The 16387-nt window shown below is 42.1% G+C and overlaps 1 protein-coding gene across 6 annotated transcripts in view; it reads left to right on the top strand.

The window, feature by feature from the left end:
* Positions 1-9480, top strand: part of Shq1 (SHQ1, H/ACA ribonucleoprotein assembly factor) — a 113607-nt gene extending 104127 nt beyond the window's left edge. For 4 of the 6 annotated variants that reach the window (XM_004854211.4, XM_013075614.3, XM_087182015.1 and 1 more), the window contains one exon: positions 8143-9480. In XM_004854211.4, the coding sequence (XP_004854268.2) occupies positions 8143-8719 (577 nt within the window). In that variant the 3' untranslated portion in view covers positions 8720-9480. The remainder of the gene's footprint in view (positions 1-8142) is intronic. The other 2 variants (XR_015439498.1, XM_087182016.1) reach the window with 2 other exon arrangements.
* The last annotated feature ends 6907 nt before the right edge of the window (positions 9481-16387 follow it).

Below are 16387 nucleotides of genomic sequence, written 5' to 3'. Positions count from 1 at the left end.
GAGATGCCTGTTCTCCTCATGGTGGCCCAGAACTAGAGAGAGAGACATAGAGAGGGAGGGAGGGCACATCCCAGTGCCCTTGTTTCTTCCATAAGGTTCCATCTCCTAAAAGTTCCACTGTTTTCCAAGCCTTCAACAAACAGGCCTTTGGGGAACATTGCAGATCCATTCAAGATTCTTACATCATCTTTTGTGTACTTCTGAAAATATGACTATTAAAGATGGGATAAAAAAAATAAGATGGGATATATGGTCACAGAAGTAAAAGCTTTTATCTCTTTATTTCTAATGTTATAGTTTAATAAGAGGCAGCAGCATCTTTCTGAAGCTTATCATTCTTTATCCTTTTTTTTTTTCCCCAGGCCACAATAAGCCTTTATTGCAGGGACGATCTGCCGAGAAGTCTCTGAACAAAGGAAAGACAAAAGCAATATGGCCGGGACAGGGAGTGCTTCTTATAGGAGCTAGGGTGGGCCTTGTAGGAGCTGGGATGAGGTTGAGTGAGGTAGTGGCTAGGGACTGGAGGAGCCTGTGATGTCATTAGCTGTTAGGAGGAGAGCAAGTATTAGGTTACTCTTTGGTGGGAATAGGGGCATGTTGGGAAGAAGGTTGACCTTTGGTGGGAGAAGCCATCTTGGGGTGGCTTTAGTAGTGGGGAGCAGGCCATTATGGGAAGAAGGCAGCAGCTGTTGTATATAGCAGCCATCTTAGGGTGAGGAAAATCTATCATTCTAGGCTTTTGTTTTATGGTTGTTGGGTGAAGGTCTCTTCTGGAGCTGCTTCTGGCTGACAAAGGGGCAAAGATTAGGGCTAGACCTGGATCTGATGAGGGTGATAGTGAGTGGGGGCTTCTTCTCCCTGCTGCAGTGGCTGGTACCCTGCCATGATGAGCTCCGTGACTGTCTGGTTGGTAAATGCCCTCATGCGTTCCTGCAAGAAATTTTAAAAACAGTGAAACAAGCCCGATCCAAAGCAGATGATCAGACAGATAATACTGAGGGGTCCCAAGAGCAGTAATAGCCAGGGGAGCCATGAGCTCCAGGAACCAAAAGTATCCCACCATTGATTAGCACCTTGGGAGGCATATCTGGCCCACTGAGTTGTAAGTCTTTCCCTCATTTGACTTGTAATTTCTCTCATTATTTACATAGGTCTTACAGAGACAGCTGGATGTCTAGGGGCTCATTTGTTATAGAAGAGACTGTTATAGAAGTAAGAGAAATAAGAGCTCATAGCTTATGATCTAAGGGCCCATGTGTCATGTCCTTGCTCTGAGAGAATGAGTGGAAAAGTGATAAACACAATTTATATAATCTTTATAATCTTTTTTTGGAATATAAAAGGTACATGTAACTGAGCAAATGTCTTTTGGGGGCCAACATACCAATGAGTGCAGCGTTACTATGAACCTGACTTGTCCTTTAAATTCAAGGCCATTAAAACACACATTTTAGGTTGATAGTTCCAGCAAAGCCATGGAATAGTTGTGTAAAGGACAGTTTTATTCCTGTATCTCTCAGTTTTTGGAGGCCTCCTAGATATATTTAAAAATAAAGAGAACTGATAACCTCAACAAGAACACTGGCCAACTTAAGAAGATCAAGTGTAACATAAAAGGCTCGATCTTTTCAGACACAGGTAGATATCCAGGAAATATGAACACAATGAGAGAAGAGGCATCATAAACAGAGAACAAGGATGTACATTATTGTAAAAGGAATAAATCTTGTAGCTGCTTGGTATAGAACTTATCCTGACTGTGGCTGACAAGCAGGTGATCTTCTCCCCAATACTCTATGGGGTTTTTTTTGATCACTACTCGATAGTTATCACAGAATCAGAAAAACACTTATCTAAAAGGAGAGATCTAGAGACCAATGGTTTCTAGGATTGGACACCTGCAAAGAACTTATTTTAATTTCTCTGAAAAGAATCTATACACATTTGTAGCTAATTCATGATTTTTCCCTTCTATTTAGTTCCCAAAGTTTTTTGTGTTTTTTTTTTTTAAATGGCTATGTCATGAGTGAACCAAAAGATTTTTATGGGTGAGCTATGTCTTAATTTCTCTGAAGTCTAGCTTTATTATTATGTTATTATTTTATACCTCTTTTGGTTATTTTTATTTCTGCGGGGTGTTTAAGACCAAGTTAAAGTGAAACCTGTGTCAATCAATATGAACCTCTTGCTATCTATCAAGGTCAGTTAAATCTCCCCAGCCCATTACTTTGGAACCATGTATAGAGCCTCTCTGCTCCTCTGTCAGTGTCAGCCATCTGGATGGGTCATGGCCTTACTTGACTGAGTTGTTTTCAGTGAAAGCGTGGGAGATTTTTTTCTTGGTGACCCTCCTTTGGCACATAGTACATTGTCCTCTGGTGTCCAGCAATCTCCCTGTTCAGGAGGTTGAGTGACTTACCAGAGATGTAGGATCCTGTAGAGAAGGTTCCCTCAAGTCCTGGATCTTTGTTGACTTTGAGAAGCTGGGGCCAAAATATTGGCTGTCCTCATAGCCCAGTTACCTTTCTAGTTTTGGTCTCCAAACTTTAGTTGTTGAACACCCAGAAGAGAAGGTCAGTAGCATTAGTCATTCTTTATCCTTCACAGCTTGTGTCCCTACCCAGAGAGCACTCCCTTCCAGTCAGAAGTATGGTGGGAAACTAGTTCCTCGGCTGGCTAGACCTTGGGCGGGGGATGTTTTGTTATTTTCCAGCTCTGACTCCTTTACCACTGGTAATTAAAATTTCAGAATAAATTGTGGCCATCACCTGTAATAATCACAGACATGGATGCAAATTGTATTCTATCCATCTTACTCTAACAACGCATACTTTAAAAATGCCTCAAACTGACAAAGTTCAGCCGGGTTTATCCCTGTGGTGAATCACTGCTGGACTCTAGCTGATCTTACCTTGGTCTCCACTTCACCACAGCCAGCTCCCCTTTCCTAAGCTTCCTGAAGTGCCAGCAGACACCCATGGCTCTCCTTGCATAAGAGAAAGTTGCCCATCAATGCTGGTGCTGTCCTTGTGCCAGTCACTTGGCTCTGCCTGCCCCCACCCTTGGACATCACAGCGGCGCTTCCATGACCTCTTTACACAGGGAAGGGGCAGAGGAGGCATGCCCTGCACAGCTCACTCTTAGCCAACCATTTTACTAAGACAGGGTCTGAGACGCAGGCAGGCACAGGTGACAGATACCATCAATGTGTTCCCACTGCGCCGTCCATTCAACTCAGCCCCGCCAAAGTGAAGCTAGTTTCCCCAATAGGATGAGGTGGCCTCCATTGTTATTAGTGAATTTATCTTGTGAGCACACCCTTATCCAATTCCATTCAAAGCCACTGAATGTTTTGTACAGTCATTTAATTTTTGGAGTTAGGGAAACATGAAACCTTGTCAGCATGTTTATATTTTCATTAACTGTTGTGTTTTTCATTTGTCACATGAGATTTTCCTCTTTTTCTTTTTTTTTGCTACTGGGGATTGAACTCAGGTCCTTTTGCTTTTGGGGTAGGCAGTGGAACCACTGAGCTAAATCCCCAGCCCTATTTTCCTCTTTAGAATAGTAAAACGGCAGTCTTTGGAGAACTACAGTCTGATTAGGTTGGTTCTTTTAGAACAAAAGCGATTAAATGCATCCAAGTCAATGAAAAAGTTTACTGGTCTAATGTAATATTACAAATTTACCAGATAAGTTAGAGAAAAAAGTCCTCTGAAATAATATGAAATGGTTTTCTGATTTAAAAGAGGCATTCCATGATGCTCTCTGGTACTGATTTTATTTGTTTTTGTTTTTGTTTTCTTCTTATTTGTACATGTTTAAATAGTGAGCAAGCATTACATTCACATAGGTTTAAGAAGAAAACAACATACGCCTGGGCTTGGTGACACACACCTGTAATCCCAGCACTCTGGGAGGCTGAGGCAGGAGGATGGCAAGCTCAAGCCCAGCAACTTAGCCACTTAGTGAGACCCTGTCTCAAAAAAAAAAAAATAAAGGGCTGGGGATGTAGCTCAGTGCAGAACCCCTTGGTTCAAGCCCCAGTAACCAGTACCAAACCCAACAACATGCAATGAAAAAGCTGCTGTCATTTCCTGTCTTTCTAGGTCTACCCCCCCCCCACACATAATGTTTTCTGTCACTTTCCAGCATTTATTGGGATGTCTTAGTCATTTTTCTTGTTGGCTGAGACAAAACACCCAACACCCATAAGTAAAGGAGGAGAAGTTTATTTCAGCTCCCAGTTTGTAGAGGCTTCAGTCGTTAGTCATCGGCTGGCTCCAAGGCAGGGTAGCATGGCAGAGGGGCATTGCAGAGGGAAAACAGTTCATGGGAAAGTAGGCAGGAGGCAGCAAGCCTCCCTTCCTTCTTTTCCTCTTTTATTCCATCCAGGCTATAAACCTATTGCTTGGTGCCACACCCAGCCGAAGGGGCCCTTCCCATTATCCACACCCAGAATAATGCTAAACCAATCAGTGGGCTAATTTAGTACCACATGCCCTAGATCCAGCCATCTCTGAAAAGCCCACTGATGAGTGCATGAGGCTTTGGGGATGGGGTCCAGATATAAACCATAACAGATACATATATGTATAAGAAAGGCAAATATGTTTCTGTATCTGTCCTGTTTTTTAAAAATTTTTATTTATATATTAATTGGTACATTTTAGGTATACAATACATTTACATTTATCATTGGGCGTTTGTACCTGAACATGATGTATCTTAGTTCTTATTTCTTCCCCCATTACCTGTGCGCCCTTCACCCCCACCACCCTTCCCTATTTACATAGACTTCGTTTCCATTTTTTTTTTTCTTTCACATAATTTTTCCTTTCCTTTCTTCCCTTTCCCCTTCCCCTCCCACCACCCCTCCACCTTTGGACCTTTTCCTATTTCAAATTATCATTTATTCGTTTTAATCATTTTCATCCTTATTTACACTTTCAGTTTCTCACACTAGAGATACTATTCGGTATTTACACATGTGTGTCCTATTTATTTCACTTAAGAGTATGGCCTCAATATGCATCCATTTAGTTATAAATGACTCTAGTTTCTCATTCTTTATGGCTCAGTAGTACTCCATTTTATAAAAAAACCACATCTTCTTTATCAGTTTCCAGTTGATGGGCCCTTGGGCTATTTCCAAACCTTAGCTATTACAAACTGTGCCGCTATAAACATAGGTGCACATATATCGCTGTGGTATGATTCTTTTAATTCTTGGGGGAAGATACCCAGTAGGGGAATAGCTGGGTCAAATGGGACCTCTAGTCCTAGTTCTTTGAGGTATCTCCATACTGATTTCCACAGTGGTTGCACCAGTCTGCACTCCCACCAGCAATGGAGAAGGGTTCCTTTCTCTCCACACCCCTGCCAGCATTGGTTATTGGTTGATTTCTTGATAGCAGCCATTCTTTGTGAGGTGAGGTGGAATCTCAATATTGTTTTCATCTGCATCTCTCAAATGACCAGTGATGTTGAACATTTTTTTATATATTTATTTGCTGTTTTTACTTCTTTTTTTGGTACCGGGGATTGAACTTGGGTCCTTGCGCTTGCGCAGCAGGCGGCGAAACCACTGAGCTAAATCCCTGGCCCTGTTTTTACTTCTTTGTCTGAGAATTGTCTGTTCATTTTGAATGCCCATTTTTGAATTGGGTCTTTGAATTGGGGGGGGGGGTCTGATTTTTTTCAGTTCTTTATTTATTCTAGATAGTAGACCTTTGTCTGAGGTACAGCTGCTAAAAATTTCTTCCCATATTGTAGGTTGTCTCTTAGCTCTGTTGGTAGTTTCTCTTGCAGGGCAGAAGCTTTTTAATAAGATGAGATCCCAGTTGTTGATTCTTTGTGTTAGCTCTTGTGCTACTGAAGTTTTGCTCATAAAGTCTTTTCCTATGCCAATGTCATTGAGAGTTCTACCTAACTTATCTTCCAGCAAGTTTACTGTTTCTGTCTTGATATTTAGCTCTTTAATCCACTTTGATCTTAGTTTAGTGCACAGTGATAGGTATGGGTCTAGTTTTAATCTTTGGCAGGTTGAAATCCAATTTTTCCAACACCATTTATTGAACAGGCTGTCTTTTCTCCAATGAGGGCAATTGGCTCCTTTGTCAAAGATGAGGTGGCTGAGTATGTCTGGAGTTGTTTCTGCATCTTCTAATCTATTCCACTGATCTTTGGGTCTGTTTCTTTGCCACTACCATGCTGTTTTTATCACAGTAGCTTTGTAGTAGAGTTTCAAGTTGGGGATTGTGATACCCCCAGCCGTGTCTCTGTTGCCCAGAATTGCTTTTGCTATTCTAGGTTTCTTCTGGTTCCAAATGAATTTTTGGATTGTTTTCTCTAGTTCTGTGAAGTATATTGTTGGAATTTGAATCAGTATTGCATTAAATCTATATAGTAGTTTTGGAAGTATGGCCATTTTCACTATATTGATTCTTCCTACCCAGGAACAAGGGATATCTTTCCATTTTCTTATATCCTCTTTGATCTCCTGCTTCAGAGTGCTGTAGTTTTCAGTGTAGAGGTCTTTTGGTTCCTTTGTTAGGTTGATTTCTAGATATTTCATTTTTTTAGATGCTATTGTAAAAGGAATTATTTCCCGAATTTCACTCTCAATGGGTCTGCTATTTGCGTATAAGAAGGCTATTGTTTTTTGAGTGTTGACCTTATATCCAGCTACTCTACTGAATCTGTCAATTAGGTCTAGAAGGCTTTTGACCTAGTCTTTTGGGTCTTCTATGTAAAGTATCATATCATCAGCAAATAATGAGTTTCACTTCTTCCTTTCCTATCTTTATTCCTTTTATTTCTTTCTCTTGTCTAATTGCTATGGCTAATGTTTCCAGAACAGTATTGAACAGGAGTGGTGATAGTGGGCATCCTTTGTATCTGTCCTGTTTTTAAAAATATGCTGTATAGAGGGCCGGGGATTTAGCTCAGTGGTTCCGCTGCCTGCCTTGCAAGCACAAGGACCCGAGTTCGATCCCCGGTACAAAAAAAAAAGAAAAAAAAAATGCTGTGTAGAGGAGGCAGCAGGTACACATGGTTTGCCTTTGTTAACAGGTGCTCTGGATTGGTCCATGGAAAGCTTCAGTCCCTGCTCAGCCTTCTTTCGTATGGGCTTGGGATGACTTAACCAATCTCATATTAGGGGCCTTTGGTTGTCTCCCATTTGGGGGTATTAGAAACAATGTCACAGTAAGTAACCTCAGACCCATGCTATATACCATATATGCTACATGTGTTTAATTTCCACACATGGATGTGCTAGGTCAATGATAGCTACATTTTCCATTCTAAAAGGTATTGCCAAGTTCTCTTTCGTGGGGGTTGTGATTTAATCTCCCTCCAACAGTATATAAAAGCACCTTTCCTACTGCACAGCCTTGTTAACAGAATGGTTATCAAATGTTTGGATGTATGTAAATCTGATTGATGAAAAGTATATTCAAATGACTTTAATATGTATTTCTCTCTTTTTTGTTTGTTTGTTTTTGAGACAAGGTTTCACTATATAGTCCAGGCTGGCCTTGAACTCATGGCAATCCTCCTGCCTCAGTCTCCTGAGTACTAGAATTATAGGCACCACCACACCTGGCCCTGTATTTCTCTTATTTGACGTTGAACATCATGTATTTAAAATACGTCATTTGTATTTCCTTTTGTGACAGTTGTCTGCTTATATCATTTACTCATTTTTCTGTTGGATTGTTACATCCATTTCTGGGAAATCTGTTAGGGGAATTAAACCATGGCCTGTGATATGGATTGTAAATGTTTTTTGCCAGTTCTGTATTGGCCTTTTGACCTTACTTATGATGGTTTTCTTTTTGCCATGCAGAAGCTGTTGATTTTTATTTTGTTGAATTTACCAAAGTTTTCTTTTGCAGCTTCTGTATTCTGAGCCATAGTTAGGCCTTCCTCATGCTAAGATCATAAAAACAATCTCCTAGGTGGTTTGTTCATCATGCTTTAATGGTCATTTTAAAAATACACGTATCCTTGGTGGGGGGGATTTATCCTGATATGCCATTTGAAGTATAGGTTCAGGGTTATTTTAACTCTCTACCCTGTTGCTCCAAGACTAATTAATGAATAGCACTAATATTTGTTCTTAAAATTATTTTCAAGGTCTAAAATATTGAGCACTCTTGCCAAAGCCTTAGAAGAAGCCTCCCTCACCAAGGCCCAGCTGGGATTGGAGCTAGAAGAGCTGGAAGCAGCAGCCCTTCTCGTCCAGAAGGAGGAAACTGGTGGAAAAGCAGCCTCATTTGTGTCCACGCAGACTCTTGGCTCCAGTCCTGAGGCAAGTGACTCCGAGGGGTCGGAATCGGAATCGGAATCGGAATCGGAATCGGAATCGGAAGAATCCGCACCAGGCAGCACCGCATCATCCAGCACTGAAGACTCTGCTTCAGATCAGGAGCTCGATGGGAGTCTGTCTGCGCCTGCGCCTGCGCCTTCTCTGCGAGACCCCTTTCTCCACATGAGCAGTACCCTGCTAGTCCATGAGGGTGTGGCCTGCGCGCCCGCAGCTTGCCAGAGACAGCCTCAGGCCCTGGCCCAGGCTCCTGAGGCCCGCGGGCCCCTGATAGAGGAGCTTGGAGAACAGCTGAAGACTACACTTCAGGTGTCCCAGCCTGAGGACGCCACCGCTGGGAGCCACATCAGTATGCAGGACAGTGAAGAGACGACAGATGCCCAGTGAGTGACTCACATGGTTTTGTTCGTGGTATGGAATTAGATCAGCTGTGGTTTCATCAACTGAGTTAGAACTCATTTTCCCTCTGTGCTTTTTCTTTGTATATGTAACATTGTTTTATAGTTTATATCTTGTGGTATGTTTATACCTTTTGGTTTCCTTGTAACTTGAAAAATAAAGTTCTAATGTACTTTTTCCAAGTGCAACTGATATTTAAAGATGAAAATGGCAGTTCCAAAATCTCTGTAGACTGTAGAGATTAATATGGCCTCATTAGTATCTTATTTTAGCTTTACTGGGGTGTTCTTGATGTACAGGAAAGTGCTCACACTTGAAATGTGCAATGTGATAAGTATTGACATATGACTACAGCGAGTGAGACCACCACCTCAGCCAGGGTAAGAGCTTCCCCTACCACCCCTAGGTGCCTTTGTAGGTCTTTGGTATCCTCCCCTCCCACCTGGCCAGATGCCACCCACCTGCATCCCTCACAAACCACTGAGCTGCTGTCACCATACTGTAGTTTGCATTTCCTAGAATTTTATATAAATTGAATCGTGCAATCTGTATTCCTTTTTTGGTCAGGCTTACTTCACTCTATAAATATTTTGCGGTTAATCCATGTAGTAACATGTGTCAAGGGATTTTTTTCATTGCTGAGCACTATTTCATTGAATAGATTTGTCCATTCACCTGCTGATGGGCATTTGTGTCATTTCCAGTTTAGAACTGTTACAAATAAAGCTGTTATGAACATTTGTGTACAAGTCTTTGTGTGGTCATATGCTTTCATTTCTCTAAGGTAAATATTTGGAAGTGGAATGGTTGGGCCATATGGTAGGTTTTATATATGTGCTTAACATTTTAAAAAGCTGCAGATCTGGTTTCCCTCATGGCTATACCATGTTATATCCCACCAGCCATGGGTAAGAGTTCCAGTCCTTTCCCATGCTTGTTGTCATTTGGTGTAGTCAGTCTTTATAAAATCCGGATGCAAGTCCTCCTTATGAGTCATGTTTTTCCGCTTCTTTGCATGCTTGGTAATCTTTAAAAGTCTGTATTTGATTTTGTTCAGTGCTAGATATGTACTCCTGTCGATATTCTTTACCCTTGTTTTGGGGTGCAGCTAAGTGACTTGAACTAGATGGATCCTTGTGGGTCCCTGTTATGCAGGTTTAGAGCAGGTTCAGTTTAGGGCATATTATTAATCAGTGTTAATTCTGAGTGTTCCACCCAAGCCCCGGGAATGATGAATTTTGCCAGTCTGGTGATGGAAGTATGCTACCCTGCCTTTGAACCAGCCAACTGTGATCTGAAACCTCTACAAACTGTGAGCCAAAATAAAACTTTCCTCCTTTAACTTTGGCTGTTGGGTATTTTGTCCCAGCAATACGAAAAGTAACAAAGACAAGTGCTGAGTACTGTCCCTCTAATCCTGGAAGATGGTCCTTTCCCCAGGCCACATCACTACTCTCTTCAATACCTGAGGAGTATTCTTCTCTAAGCCCAGATATCCAGGGCTCCCTGGGCAGCTCTCTTCTCAGCAAGAGAGCTCTCCTCTCCTCTCCTCACCTCTCCTGCAAATACAGCTCCCTTGGTCTCCCCAAGCCCCCAGCTTTGTCTTGGACTCCAGAGTTCACTGGTTCTGCCTGGATTGTTCCTCCTGTCTCTCAAGATGAGTCTTCCATCCCTGAATGTTAAGTATCTTGAAAACCACTGTTTCGTGTATTGGTCCTGTTTTTCCTTTTTGGTTATGCCAAGCTGGAGTGCAAATCTGGCCCTTGTTCCTCCATCTTGACTGGAAATGCATTTTCCCACCTGAGTGTAAGCTTCTGGGAGGTGGGGCTGTGTGGCATCTTATTACCATTGAATCATCAGTGCCATATTCTCAGTGCTTCATAATGTGTGGTGAATGAATGAACAAATGAGACAGACCAGTTTGCTTTTGGGAGGAAAAGAAATGAAATCTGATCTGCATTAATCTCAGCAGCATTTTTTATTCTAAGGAAAGGTACAATCCCTTTTACTTGGGGCTTAGAAAGACTGCAAGGATTTGTATTTCTCATATAAATTCCAGTTTGTATTAACATGACTGTTGGGGTGACTATGCCATTTGACATGCATGTTAACTCCTGAACACTGTAACAGCTTGGTCACAGCGTGTTCAAGATTTTGTTCGGGCTCCCTAGAGAACTTTGAAATTTCTATGACCACTGAAAATGCATTTCTCCTCAGTAATACATTACCTGCAGCCAGTCTGAAAAAGCATTATCCATTACTCCAGTCATTTACCTCTACTAAAATTGAGCAAGTTGAGCAAATACACTCTTGTCTAAAAGTTTAAAGCCATGGAAAATTTCTCCCTTTCATCGATTTTTGTTCTAAGCAGTCTTGACAGAATCTACTTCAGCACTTCTCTTATAAAAATTCCCTTTCTCAAAGAATGAGCAAATGTGATCCTCCCTAGATATCCTCAAAGCCAAGGGCTTTGAAACAGCTCTCAGGAGCATTGAAGACAATGTGAGTGAGCTTCTGCACTTCAGACTCCATGGCCAAGGCATTTTTTTCACCCTCTCTTTACCCTCTCTTTGTTCCTAGGGGGCTGAAAGCTTTATATCACATTACCCAGTCTTTGTCTAACATGGGCTAAGAACACCATTCTGCACTCCCATTTGTAACCCAAAACACATCCAAAGGTCCTGCCTTTTATTTTTTTTAAGCTAGATAACCTGCCAGGCAACTTTAGGGATTTCCTATAACCACATGTGCTTTTTTCCCAAGAACCCTGGATGATAGGAGAAAAACTATTGGGGAAAGAACAAGGAGAGCCTGGTGCCGGTGGGAAAAACCCAGGTTTTGAGGTCGATAGGATATACTGGAGTCCCAGAGCTTAGCTCGGGTGTGGCTGGCCCATGAAGAGGTCTTCTAGACCCAAAACCTTTGCCTTCATCTTGGAAATAGGATAGAATGACAGTCACAAGTCACCTGACAATGGGGATGTGTTCTGAGAAATGCATCATTAGATGATTTTGTGATGGCATTAACATCATAGAGTATACATACGTCACTAGGTGATATAATTTAGGAGACCACCATCACACATGCAGTCTACTGTTGATCAATCTACTTGTTATGCAGTGCCTGACTGTGAGACTTTGTTCAAAACCCTTTATAAACTGGGAAGTATTAAACCAACATAAGGCTTATTATTGTCTGATTTGCTAGAGCTGAACAGGGGTCTATTTAACTACCTCCCAACAGGTCGCTGGGGGAAGCAGCACTGCGAAATGAGTCAGCCCTGCTAATCGCTTCAGAGACAGGCTGCTGGTAAAAGTCTACACAGTTCAGCAGATTAGATAGAAATATTAATTATTTCAATGAATCACAGCACTGTCTCATCTAGGTTTGCATTATCATTGACCTATTTTTCTATGTTCTGTCTCCTCTCCCATTATCCTTGAAGAGTAATGTAGGGCCTCACTGTGGGCATGGTTGGTTTTAGGTGCTGTAACTAAGCTGGTATCATCTTTCACTGGCACAAGATTAATTTACCTATGAGACAGGGCTGCTCCCTACCACATGCCAAATTGGTTGACGGCTGAGGGTGGTTTTTACACCTGCTAATAAAAAACCCACTGTGGTTCTATAGATCAGATTCTGTTACAAAGCGGGGGGGAGTACAGACAAGGTCACATTTTCTTAATCCTAAGACTACAAATTATTTTAAAATAGAGGGGCTTCTACATTTCTGTTTTATTATAAAGAGATTTTTAAATTTTATATATTGTAGCTGGAAACTGATTTCCATACAGTAGTTTCAAGACATCTCTAAAAGATACAAGAATGAGGTAATGATTTAGTATAGGAATAAATCTATAAAAATATGCCAGATGTTTAGAGTGTATTAATTATAAAGTCTTTCTTTTGATGCAGAAATCCCTGGATAAAATGATCTATCATATAATGTCATTGTATGTCAGGTAAATTCAAGTTAAGCTTCATAAACAAATCATCACTATGACTGTTTGGTCAGAGGTCTCCATTAAAACAAACCAAGGATGCAAATGTTTCCTTAACATTGTTCCATCTAAATCCTTGATGGAAGTTTTGTTTGTGATCTGCTCCTTGTCACCCCTGTTTTCTCAGTGTGTTATATATAGTTTCAGCTCATACCAAATGAAGACAACATTGATTAGACCTGATTTAAGGCAACAAGTGATAAATGCAGCTGAGAAATTGATACAAGTCTCTCAAGTAACTGGGGCACAGCCTTCCACAGTTGACACAACTCTTGTCTCAAGGCTGGAGAAAACAAACAGGGAAACACATGTCAAACAGATAAATGACTTCAGCTGTCTCCAGCTCTCTGTGGAGGCCATTTGTTCTAAGATAAGGAAGACTGCTTTCCAAAGTCATGAAAAGATAAGCCATAGGAAAAGGATGAATGTGGAACTAGATGCCCAAGCACTTGGAAAACAACAGGAGAAAGGATTTAGCTCTGAGCTGGATCTTGCAGCCCTCACTGCAGACATGCTGTGAGCAGCTCTGCCTCCAGTGCACCAAGTATTATCGGTGGCATGCTACTGTCTTTGAAGATAAGTCCAGACATTTCTTTTTGTGTGTATCTGTGTTGCTGGGGATTGAACCCAGGACCTCACAAATGCTAGAAAACACTTAACCACTGAGCTACACCTCCAGCCTTTTTTTATTTGAGACAGAGTCTCACTAAGTTGCTCAGGCTGGCCTTGAACTTCTGATCCACCTGCCTCAGCCTTCCGAGTAATTGAGATTAGAGACCCTCAGCCCCAGGGAGACCTTTCTGGCCACTCCTGTTAAGAGTGAACATCCAGGGGAAGCATCAACAGGACCAGCTGAACATGAGAGCCCAGCTCCCCCAAGTATTGATGCTTCTAGCAGTGTGACCACCAGCCCAGGAGGCTGCTAAAAGCAAGGCCCCCTAGCATCCAATACCTGTCTGGAGCCTTGCCCATCATACTCAGTTAAATCTTTATTGTGTTTATGTTTCCCACACATGCTCTGTGTCCTCCTGCCTCCAGGTGCTTGCTCCAGGTGCTGTCTTCTCCCTTCCTGGTTATCTGCTTCCAATTTAGCCAGACCCCAAGGCCCCATTTAAGTGCCACTTCCCACAGAACGTCACCCTTCATTCCTCCAGGTTGGAGTTTCTCTCCTTCAAACTCCTAGAACAATTTCTAACAGTCTTAGAGTACTTACTGCTCTCTGCCATCTCCATCACTAAAACACAGACTTGAGTATATGTTTCAACGGTGAATCCCAAACAACACTTACATAATGCCCTATTCACGGAACCCTTTCAGATGACACCATTGAAAGAAAAACCAAATAAGACTAGAAAACTAAGTGGCTTACGAGAATACATGGCATCAAACCCTCGCCAGCACTTTATTAAGTAACCTCCACCTAGCATTACAGAGCCATGTTGTCCTTTTTTGTTTTATTTCACGGATCTTGGTTCTCTTATTATTTTTTTTTTGGTACTGGGGATCGAACTCAGGTCCTTCCACTTGCAAGGCAGGAGGCGGAACCACTAAGCTAAATCCCTGGCCCACTCTTATTTTGAGTGTTTCTGCCAACATTCTAATCGATAAGTATGTCTTTTCCCACTTCAAGTGGGGCTCTTCATCTCCTGGCATAATCAGCACATATGTTGTCTTTCCCTTCCACCCTCTCTCTCCAAACATGATTCCCAGCACTCTCCACCCACTGCTCCCTGGACCAGCAGGTGGAATTTTCACTGGGAGAGAACCTGCAAAGTCCCCATTCTGGGCAGTGTTCCCTGACAGGGTCGGCACCATCCCAGTGAACCAGGGCTAGAAACTGCTTAAGAGCCATCAATTCAAGGGATCAGAGCAGGAAGTAGAGATTCCTACCAGGCTGCCTCCCTGACCAGTGGGTTCCAGAGTTTTGTGTTCAGACTTCTGCAAAATTAAAATTAGAAAAAGAGGAAGCAAAAGAGTGTAGCATGCAGAAGGTGCTGATTTAAGTCTGCTAACTTTTTACTTTGCATACACAGATACCCAACCTAGCCAGTATTTCTACTGAAACCATCCTGTCTAGGAGCATGTTAGCTTCACAAAGGTAGAAGACTCTTACTTCAGGATAGGGATTAGTCCTTTAAAATAAACACATTTAGCTTTAAGAAAAACTCAGTCACCCAAGAACCAGTTACTTTCACACTGTTTCCAGTCTTTTTTCTGTACACACACACACACACATATAAATAAAATTGGAATCATGAACTACATGAGTTTTAGATACAGTTTTTTCTTAATATATGTTCATGAATGTTGTTCCATGTCACTGAACAGTTTCCCAAAATAGGACTTTTTCTAGCTGCATTTATGTATTTGGAAGCAATTACTCGCAAATGTTTTTAATAGTATATTTGAAAAGCATGGATGCTGGTATGGTTTGAGTACATTTCCCAAAGGCTCCAGTTTGGAAGCTTGCTGCTCAGTGTGGCGATGTTCAGAGGCAGAAGAATCTTTAAAGCTGGAGCCTGTTGGCATGTGATTAGGTTATTGGGTGCTACCCACAGAAGACACTGATACTGGCCTTGGTATGGAAGTTAGCTGTTCTTGGAAGAGTGAGTTATTATAAAAGAGCAAGCCTGACTAAGGTCAGTCGGCCCCTTGCCCTCTCTCGCTCTGTGTGTGTGTCCGTCTGTCTGTCTCTCCCCACTCACTTCTGTCTCATTAGTATGTGCTCTTGCCCACACTTCTACCATGCCATCCATTGTCAGGGTAAAGTCAGTGGGGCTGCCTGATCTTGAACTTTCTCTTCTAAAACTGAAAGCTACATAAACTTCTTTAAAAATGCACCTGAGGTATTTTGTTACAACAATGGTAGAATGACTAATACAGGTACCTGGGTGCTTCCTTGACAGCTCTTCCCCTCTGTGCTACAGTTGCATGATTTAAAGAGTATGCCCTTGAATTAGAGGAGAAACAGGAATTAACAGCTGTTATTTGTTGAGCCACTGCATTTATGCAAAGTACGGTTCTAGGTTTGCCTTGTGACTGGGCCAAGCACGGGCCTGTCTCCACTTCAGTACTTCTGTAGTCCCAGACTCCACCAGTGGAGGGGGCTTTGGCCATGTTGAGACTGTGACTCTGGTTTTAGCTAACTAGACTGCAGTTGAATTTGACCCAAGAGCAGGCTGTGGGGTCTGCGGTCTGGAAAGCTTTACTGATCTAGGGGTTCTTGACCCTGGCTGCACAAATGGACCATCTAAGAAGCTTTAAAAATGACTGATTCCCCCTTCCCCTCTGCAGGCAATGGCATCAGAATCTCTGAGGGGAGGGCCATGTCTACATGGGCAAGAGGTTAATCCAATTCCTGCTCTCAGAACTTTGAACTGGAAAATGGAGAAGTGCCCAGGTCCTTGGCAGATGTTGACGGTGAGAGAAGCAGCAAGAAAAGTTATGAAGTGGATCTGGTCTCAGTCTGCAAACACAACATAGGAAGAAGAAAGAAGGATCTATACAGTGGAGATGGTTCTCACTGGGGAGAGGTGCAGATGCCAGCAAGGTGTGGAAAAGGAGTTGCTGATAACAAAGATGGAGACACCTGGAGTCCTGTTATATTACTCGGAGGTGAACATTCATGCCTTTGTGCCCATGGGTCCCCACATCA

Source organism: Heterocephalus glaber, unplaced genomic scaffold, assembly GCF_053883595.1.
Source record: "Heterocephalus glaber isolate CG9 unplaced genomic scaffold, H.glaber_assembly_v1.0 deba00001472, whole genome shotgun sequence".
NCBI classification, from domain to species: Eukaryota; Metazoa; Chordata; class Mammalia; order Rodentia; family Bathyergidae; genus Heterocephalus; species Heterocephalus glaber.
This window is presented reverse-complemented; position numbering and strand designations above follow the sequence as displayed.